The sequence below is a fragment of the Limulus polyphemus genome, unplaced genomic scaffold (assembly GCF_000517525.1).
Source record: "Limulus polyphemus unplaced genomic scaffold, Limulus_polyphemus-2.1.2 Scaffold2960, whole genome shotgun sequence".
Taxonomy (NCBI): Eukaryota; Metazoa; Arthropoda; class Merostomata; order Xiphosura; family Limulidae; genus Limulus; species Limulus polyphemus.
Genome location: NW_013668570.1, coordinates 91,155 through 101,314, shown reverse-complemented (window position 1 = coordinate 101,314; position 10,160 = coordinate 91,155). Strand labels below are relative to the sequence as shown.

Below are 10,160 nucleotides of genomic sequence, written 5' to 3'. Positions count from 1 at the left end.
CAAGAACGTTGAATCTGAATCACTTGAAAAAAACACGGGGGTGCTTAACTTTTTTCCAGGTGTATATATATATATTATTTTGAAAACAAGTGAAGCGCGTGCTGTTCATTTATCGTTGAATTTATTGCTAACAAGTCACAGACACCTACTGTAGAAGAATCCTAAGCCCAACAACAACACAGTATATATATTTATACTATTAAAAAATATAAGTAAAAGCCTTTTATTTTGTCAATTGGAGAAGAAGAATATATATATATTATAAAAATTCTGAAATAGGAGAATCATGGAAGATAAGTTAGGAATTAATTAGAATTAATTTTGCTGCAGAATGTTTTCATGAACTTTTGTTTTATTACAATCAAAATTACCAAGGTGACTCACAATGAGTAGCTTTCAAATGTTATCAGTTCACACACATTGATCGACTAGCAAAGGTAAGAGGACTAACTAAAAATTGGGTTGGGTTTTCTCATCTACAGTTGCTCAATACTGTGAGCTTAGTTTTTAATGGTAATTTTGGGGAGGTAGGCAGATATTTAGCATGGCACCTTTCATCCTTTGCCTCCCCTAATATCACCTCTCTTCACTTTCTGTTAGTGCTCAATGTTTCATTACCTTATAATGTAACCAACTGTCAGGAACAGAACTACAGTTAAAAAAGTGAATCAGGAAGATTACAGACTCATAAGTAGGTACTACATTGTTATGTCAAATTTTATATACCCAGATTTTTATCCAGTATTTTAACACAAATTTCTCTATTCGTTATTTATATTTACAATTTGCTAGGTGTTTTTTTTTCTTAGCTGGCATGAAATTGCTAGATACCTTTCTAAAGAAGCCACCAATAGATTAGCTGATACACTGGCTACAAATTTCTCTACTAGTGTTTTTCCTTCAGTTTCTGGGCTGGTGGTATGGTGAAGACAGTACCTCACCAAGTTGAGCTTCTCTGTGAGTTACGGTTCAACAGTTTCTTTTTAATGACTCACTGCAGTAGTCTTAAAAGATATTGTCGTGTTTTATAGAAATTTGAAAAATGTCAGTCAGATGAATAAATTTAGCTCCAAGTTAAAATCTCAAGTGACCCACGTTCTCCATTCAAGAACAGAAGGTCTATCAACACAGCGCTGTCCACTTCTGGGTAATGGGAAAATTCTAACTTTTCTTCTTAATGTAAATACAGTGAAAACACTAGGGCATAAACAAGTCTTGTGGACAACAGGAATGGAGTTAAAAATAAGTGCATGTCACTTTTTAAACTATATGTATCTTTATATAAAAGTTTTGTGTTTGCTACCTCTGCATAGCTCACATTACGGGCTGTTCATCTTCAGTACAACAGCTAACCAAGTTCCATCCTTCAGCTGACAAGTTCTCTGAGAAAGTGTAGCATTTTTCAAATACTTTAATCTAATATTTGATATAATTAAGTGGTGGTGGATATCAGTGTCAACTTATTCTGAACAGTATAATATCGTCAGTGAATCATTAACAGGAAAAACAAACTTAAGGCAGATGCAAGTATATAGTATAATGTAAACAAATTTTAATCAAAACATTTTTGTATTAAAAGCTATACACAATTGATTATCTTAAATATAAAGTTTATCATTTTCTGAAGATCATATAATATTCTCTCTTTACATATGATGGTGATAAAAATAACAATATCAAAATTTAGTGAGCTTTAACTGCTGTTACAGCAGATAAACATCTAACCATACACAAATATCTTATATACAAAATAAATAGTACCAACTTTAATAATACATTTACTATACAGTTTGAACGCTTGTGTGCAGTAAACAGGTCACCATCACCAATTTCAAGGCTTTTGGAACATGAAACTGGCAGTGCCGTCCCTGATATGTTGGAGGATGTAGTTTACAGGATGGCTTCAGCTGCATGGTATTGTTGCATGAGAATTTGGATGTGAAGAGGAAGGCAGGATTGGCGGTCATTTGTCGCTGAATCAAACGACAGCCAAGATAAAGCATTGTATCCTTCCAGTACATACCTACAAAACAAATTAGAATAATACTTTTTTTTTTCAAAGATAAGTCTATTTACTACCAAACCTTTCAAACAGTGCAACAATTTTCAGTTTTACCTATATTCCTATAAAGGAGTCATGTTATTGGTAAGTAAAAGCTTCCAAATAAAACTCAATTAACATTTTGTTACATAAAAAATTCAGATCAAGAGAGAGAAAGTTGCACATATTGAGATATTACTTTTTTTCTGCAAAAATTTTAACAGAGCAAAAGAATATGTAATCATCACAAATTATAAAATATTTTAATTCTTAGGGTAGTTTCACATATTCTTTGAATTTGGACAATTAATATTTAAACCATTTAAAGTCACTTTGTTTTTGAGCTGTGGGTGATTTTGTAACACATAGTATACTTTTTACAACTAGAAACAAGATTATCATTGTTTAGAGTAAGTACCAACTGCATGTAACTAAGAATTAAGCTACATGACAATTTTTTTTTAAGGAATGATGCTAGATAAGAATTTTTTTCTGTTATAACTTAATCCAAACTAGTTTTGGATCAGCCAGTAATTTTGTACACCAAGAATTTTTACACCTTGGTGGCTGGCCCCGTTGGCAACCATACAGGACAAGCATGTTCCGTGAACATCACTTTCTAAGTAGAGCAAACTAGCTACCACACCACACCATGCCAGGTTGATGTTAGATAACAATAAAAGTACAAAATTCATCTTTAAAATAATCAGTCTGTTGTAATGCACAAAGTTGCACAATGGGCTATCTGTGCCGTGCCCACCACAGAGATCAAACTCCAAGTTCTAGCATAAGTTTCTCTAGTTTAACAGTATTGTGATTAGTTTATCATACAATTTTAATTGATGTGAGAATCGTAAAGTATATAATTTTTTTCAGAATTAACTCTCTCTATACAGGGTCAGTCCCAAGGACCAATCACAAGCCCATTTTTACTTTTATATAGTTTTAATACTATAACTTTTAATACAGTGTCTATATCTTCACAAAATTTAGCAGTATTTGTACACAAAAAATCAGTTTTTTAAAAAAGAATTTTTACTTAAGATTTGTCCGTGAATATTTCAAGTATTTCTTTTGAATAGTCCATGTGCAAAGTGATTTTCATGTTAAGATTAAAAATACTTTTCTTCATCTCAAAAATCTCAGATTTGATTTGTTTATTCTCTAAAACCTCCTAAATACATTTCAAATGCTTGTTTTCACTAAAACTTTAAATTTTATCTGATAATTTCTCCCCCCTAATTCTGTACAACATTGTTCGATTTGACCAACACTCATAACCACCAAAAAAAAAAATCCAAATAAATCTGAATTACTCTAATGCAATAGATAATTTTTATTTAATTAAATAATGCACCAAAGAACATAGACTAATAACATGCAAAAAGTAGACAATTTCCCCTAACTCTCACAATTTTTCTGGCTTTCTATGTATGTGACAAGAGCTATTACAAATGCATCCAATCTAGTTGTTATCTTTCCCATGGGAGTGAAGCTTGTACTAACAGTGAAACTAACAATTCTCCATCCAGAAAACAATGTACTATAACACATCAATTGATAGATGAAAACCTTGGCTTTCTGTTAGTTTTAGATAATATAGAATTAAATGTAAGAGAGAATGTGACAGGAGTAGTCTGATTTTCTATTTAATAGCTCTATAACCAAATTGAAGGCTATAAAAATTATCGTTTGTCTGAGCAATGATGATTCAATAGTGAGTAATTTATGTTTAATTTTGTACATATTCAAGGGGTGGTGGATAAAATAGAGAAGATGCATAGCAAAAATATCCAGTTGCTTCAAGTATTTTTAGCATTTTAAAAGAGTTTAAGAAAGAAGTTATAATGATTTTCTGAGTTTTCTAAGTGAATATATACATGAAGAAACGGTGTAAGTAAAAGATGCCTGTGTTACAAAATAAGGTCGTTATTAGTCTATGTTCTTTGGTGCATTATTTAATTAAATAAAAATAATTTTGTGCATTACTACCATTAGTATAAAAAAGTAGGGTTAAATGTCATCGACAACTGACATCAAGAAAAAAGAAGATTCAGATAAGTACTTTATATTATGTTTTTCATATTTATTCTTTATTTATTATTATAAAAGTAGGTAAAATCTAAAATTATGGATCTTTTAAAGTTATTTAAGACTAGATTGGGTAAAGTAAGTAATAATAATATAATTAAAATGGTTCAAGTGAGCAGCTCGTGGGTAATGTAATTCCATAGTGTAACGTTTAAAAATAGAGCGAGGTTCTGAGATGATTTGAAAATTATTCTAAACAATAAATGTTTGAATAAAATTGATTTTGCTGAACCTACAGTTCATTGTTTTTAAACTAAAACACTCTAAAACTTTAACTGTAGTTTAGTCATAAACAATGTAACATATTTTAACATAAACTTGTGAGCTCCACTCGCTACTGCAATCCTCAAATAAATAAATTTGGTGTTATTGACAGTATAGTCAAAACTCCAATGACTAGCCCTAAGGGTGCTGACCATTACAATAGAGAAAACAAGTCACATGTGTGTCACACTAAAACCTTGTGACATACGCAGTAAATAATGTCCAGGCAGATAAAGTTAAAGTTCTTTCATTAAATTCAAAGGTAAAATAATGACAGTTAAATATGCACTACCGGCACTTGTGTTTAAATTTTTTTAAAATTATAATAAATAATTACAAACAGCATTTTGTATTTACACAATAAAAACTTTATTGAAGCCGTACAGCTTCCACTTTAAAATGGAAATATCACTCTACGTGTACATGTTTCAACATGATCTATGTCATCCTCAGGAGTAACTTACAAGACTATTTTATACTTTCCCCTTGTTGCATTACTTCATTGTTATTTGCATATTTTCTTGGTGTAATAATAAAAAAAAATTATAATATATCTCGCCATATATATCAATGTATTGACTTGCTGGTCCTTCATCTCATTTTATTACTTGCTTTTGTTTTATATATTCCATTATTTCTATTGTTTCTCTAATATTTAATGATATAAAACTTTGAGGCTGAGCTGAAACTAAAGTTTTTTTCCAATAATATTGTATTTTGGGTAGTTTTACATGTTCAGCAAGAAAATAGTCTTGTAAGTTACTCCTGAGGATGACATAGATCATGTTCAAACATGTACGTGTAGAGTGATATTTCTATTTTAAAGTGGAAGCTGTACGGCTTCAATAAAGTTTTATTGTGTAAATACAAAATGTTATTTTTAATTATTTATTATAATTTTAAAAGATAATGACAGTTAATTTAGTTTAGAAATACAACAACATTTCCAAGTATCACTTACCTGAGAACGTCTGTGGTCAAATTGGAATCAAGAGGATGGCAGTTTCTAACATGCTGGTTAGTGTGAAGCAATTCGTCTGAGTTTTGCTGAACAGTTGGTGAGTGGATGTGGAGGGCAGACTATGAATATAAAAATCACTTTGAAAACTGACTACAGAGAAAAAAATAAAAAATCTTGTGAACAGTAAACTATAGAAGTTGGTTACCTGGTTGCTAAAACAGAAAGGATTTAAAATCTAATGACTAAAAAGTTTAAAGTAATGATACTATAAAACTACCAGTTTTAAAGATATTAAAAACACAAAAGATTTTAAACAGACTAACAGAAACAGCAGATATTCTAGTAGCACAATACACTTGTTGAGGAAATCAGAGCAATAGCTAATAATGTACACACCTTCAGGAAGACAGGACAAGCATCCTTCAGGTGTGGACAGGAGGACCAAAACCACCTGGGCAGAGGTCCTGTCTTGGCTGTGGACACATAGTAGCCAAGAGCCAATGGCTGTTGTAGTAGTTGTAATGGCTCCTCCTGGTGGTCTCCTGTTACACTACCTAAACTCTAATTTTTGAATTATGGTATAAAATTTTAGGTTATACTATCAGGACATCACCTTTGATATAAGAAATCAGTATATGCTATTCATGTAAATAAAACTCGCAAGGTTGCTCCTCCCCTTATTAGGGCAAAATCTGGATGATACTCAAAAATGATTATCCAAAACTTTTGGTACTTTTGTCTTATTATTTTATAATGTAATCTATGACAAAACCTCATCTATGCAGAGCAACATGTTTTATCAGGACTTAAAGAAACAAAACCTAATTTATACAAAGTTACTGATATGAGAGTTAACAGAAGGGTGGATTATTCACATGAAAAATACCTTAACAGGACCATTATGGTGGAATGGGGAGTGTCTACCACCTGGACTTCCACAGTCTCGTCGAGGAGAACCAATTGGACTGTGCGTTAAGGTATCTGCCAATCCAATGAGGTCACTAATGTCCTGTTCTTCTGTGATATCAAGGGTTCGAAGAAAGTCATCATCTGCAAGAGGATCAATATGCTCTTGCTGGAAAGTAGCCTGGGAGGACTAGAAAACATTTCTCAAAGTTAGTACCTTCTTCATTTTTAATACTTTAAGATGAAATTATAGTTCCAATTAATATATTATAGGGTTAGGTAATATGAATTATTGAATAAAACTATCAAATCAATCAATTCTGTGAACTGGAGTAATGAAAATTACAAAGTAATAACATTTATACTGTCACCATAAACATTCTCATAAACTATAATTATACTACAAAAGAGCAGATGAAATTTGATAGAAAATTACAAGAAAAACGTGTAGTTTTACTTTTTTCTTTCACTCAATGAGAGTTCAGAAGTATAAGAGACAATTAACTTTACACTTAAATTGTTTACAGTTAAATATTTAAAAAAAAAGTACTTTGAGTGAAAACTTTTGAATAAAATTATTGTATAAATATGAAATAATTCTAATTCATTATCCACAGAGCACTGAAATTGGACAATGTTTACAATGACAAATTTTCACTGACTGGCTATGACAGTGTTTATCAGTAAAGAAGGGAGGGTTAGTTACCTAACTCACACCATTATTTCTTACTAACCAGCTATATAAAAACTGAAATTCAAAACCTGAGATGTGGCAGAAGTTGGATAAACCAAGATATGTGTACAGCTGGCATCTTCAGGTGTGCTGAGTTCACAGCCATGACTGCTGCTACCAAACCGATTGTCTGAGGTGCACTGGTCTGGCATGATCCGAAAGGATGAATCTGGTTCAAGGGACACCAAACATGCTGACAGGATACAAGGAATATCGACAGCACTAAGCACAGCACACTGACTACATAATTGTCGCAACTGCCGGGTGTAGCGTAGGAGCGATTTTCTACCAAGCAGAGAAGCCCAGTCTTTTAACTCTCCATGTCCTATACGTCCTAGTCTTCCTACTACCAGCCTCCACTGACTGCAAGAGCTGGACATCACACTGAGAACAAAGTCCAACAACTTGTGAAGACCAATTGTTCTAGACGATGCTTTTCTTCTGTGAGTTCTGATAAGAAAAAAATTATGAAAGCTATGTTATGAAGGTATACTACAGAGAATGGTAACAATGATGGCTATAAACCATTATCACAACATGCATTTATTTGTTTGTTTCAGAATTTTCATGCAAAGCTATACAAAGGACTATCTGCACATGGCCATCCCTAATTTTCAGCCGATAGACTACACCCACTGCCAACATTTCTCTGATCAAATACTATGATTTGACCATCATTCTTAAAGCATGAAACACATTTTTCCAGTGAATGATTACAAACCATGGACTCTCTGATTCACAGTCTGAGAATGCTAACCACTAGAGCCACACCCATTCCCTGAATGTTAATAATTATGATTATTACCTTAATTGTTGTTATGTAAGTTTCAAATGAGGTCCATAATAGCTGAAAGGGTGAAATCTGGAGCATTACACAATATTTAGCTTCTGTAGAGAAAATCTATATAATTTAGTGGAAGGTTTAGAAGAGTAAGAAACAAAATAAAGACCCAAGTTCTTTTAAAGTTTCTTTAGATATTCTTTTCATTCCTAAAGATTGTAAATATTTTTGTGTGAAATTATATTTGTCTCAAAGCTATAGATATTTTCTTCTATGACAAGATATTAGATAAGCTTAATAAGGTTTAGTAGGTATAGTAATGACAAAATATTCCAATGACACAGATCCTTATTCATTGAATATTACATATGATAAAATGTAGATAAATAAAATGAATTTCTCATTTATTGAAAATAAAACATATTTAATGGGTAAAAATTGATTTTGACAAGGAATATTGTTAACAAAAGTACTGTTACCTAGCCTGACCAATGCATTGTTAAAGGTCAGGTCAAAGATCAGCAATATATATTTGTCATTTTTTTATGATTTATAGGTAAAAGTGATGACTACTGTAATCAGCAAAACAAAGCATCAAAAGATATACTTTAATGCATCACAATAAAGTTGAAACTTACTTGATATATAAAATGGAACTTTCTAATCAATAACAAAAATGGAATTTTAAGACAAAAGGAGGTATGTCTAATGTTTTTTCAACACAGTGTCTCTTGATAAAATTTTGGAAATTTCCTGTGAAAAATTATTTTTTTAAAGTTGAAGCTAAGCACTGTTTAAGTTTTTACTAAGATTCATGCAATTTGTTTGATTATTTCCATTGTGAGAAGGAAAAATATTAAAGGATGTCAATGACACCCCCCTCCCTATAAACTTTCATTAGGTGTTGCCATTGTGTTCTACTTTACCATGAGACAAGTTTACCTGTCTGGAATATCAATATTGATACAACAGTTCTCCAAGATATCTCCTTTTTCATTGATGCAACAAGCAAGCAGCCAACGATGATCCTCAGTAGGACAATAGCAACAATATAAAACAGAAGATTTCTCTTGACAGTCTCCAAACATTTCCCCAAGTTCTATTTGTTTGTCTTTTGTGGTTGCCAAGATAAAAGGAGGGCAGAATAGTGTTCTGGGAATCCTGTTTTTCATCTAAAAACAGCAAAGTCTGGATAAGTTATAAGACAAGGCTAAGTATGATATTTTTCCCTAAAGCTTGTACCACAAAATTGATAAAATAGAACAACAGATATTTCAATGTAAACTTGTATCTTCTTTAAGCAGTAATATATATATATACAGCACAGACACACACAACTCAAGTAAATTTACAAATAAAATTAAAATACACAAGAAAAGAGTTAATTTAGCCTTTAAAAAACTAAATATTGTTAAGAAAGGTGCTAGTATTTTTCACTGAATGACTAAACAATTTAATACTCACTGCTGATGGATTAAGCAATATTGTTATTGCCAACTTTATTCACACAAAAGATGCTAAGATAAATACCAACAGTTACATTAAACGATATGCAAACAGTAAACAGAAATCTTAAATTCATATTCTGAACCCTACTGCCTATAATCACACAGTAAAATCATCACCAAACTTTTTACATCAACTTATGATACACTTTCATAGAATAAGTACAGAAACTTATATGTCCTATGTACTACAAAAATTCATAAGAGCTGATAGTATTTTTTATGCCTTGTCCTTGGTAGAAACCTTGGATCTTATTGTATTTGAACAACAATGAACATGTCAGGAGTTACATATAATGCTATATAAATAAAGCTCATCTTAAACTTTAACATATGTTCTTCAAAATCCTCTTTCTCACAAGCATGTATGTGGAAGACATATTCATCTTAGAATTGACATTCTTATCATGTTGCATTTCTTAAATATGCATAATGACCTTTACCTCCTTTGATATAACACGCTTTCTTTTTACTTACCTAGACATGAAAGATGATGAAATTCCTAGTCCATTTTAAGACAGGATCATATGATAATCACTGTACTAAATCATTTAATTACCCTCTTTTTTTAATCAAATAATTAAGAATCACAAAGAAACAGACAATTACAAATACTTCCCTGTAAGCATGAATGATAATTTCTAAAAATTTGGCTGTTTTAGAATGTAGAACAATGAAATACATCACTCAAACATTCTTTATAAAATATAAATGACAAAACATTTTACATATTACAAGTTAAAAATAATTCCAGCCATATTAAAGAAAGAAATTTCTTAGACAGACCTGTTTAACATTTAAAAATCGTTCTTGAACAGCAGAAGGCCCAAAACCTGTTAAAGACTTTATCCTTGATGGATGATTGAGCAATCGACGAC

The 10,160-nt window shown here is 31.4% G+C and overlaps 1 protein-coding gene across 3 annotated transcripts in view; it reads right to left on the bottom strand.

Moving 5' to 3' along the window:
* Window positions 1-1,532: 1,532 nt before the first annotated feature.
* LOC106468311 (mediator of RNA polymerase II transcription subunit 13-like) overlaps window positions 1,533-10,160 on the bottom strand; it is a 98,033-nt gene continuing 89,405 nt past the window's right edge. For all 3 annotated transcript variants that reach the window (XM_022396655.1, XM_022396656.1, XM_013928729.2), the window contains 7 exons: window positions 10,069-10,115; window positions 8,720-8,949; window positions 7,026-7,446; window positions 6,244-6,453; window positions 5,754-5,918; window positions 5,358-5,476; window positions 1,533-2,023 (listed from right to left, as the gene is read on the bottom strand). In XM_022396655.1, the coding sequence (XP_022252363.1) occupies window positions 1,891-2,023; window positions 5,358-5,476; window positions 5,754-5,918; window positions 6,244-6,453; window positions 7,026-7,446; window positions 8,720-8,949; window positions 10,069-10,115 (1,325 nt within the window). In that variant the 3' untranslated portion in view covers window positions 1,533-1,890. The remainder of the gene's footprint in view (window positions 2,024-5,357; window positions 5,477-5,753; window positions 5,919-6,243; window positions 6,454-7,025; window positions 7,447-8,719; window positions 8,950-10,068; window positions 10,116-10,160) is intronic.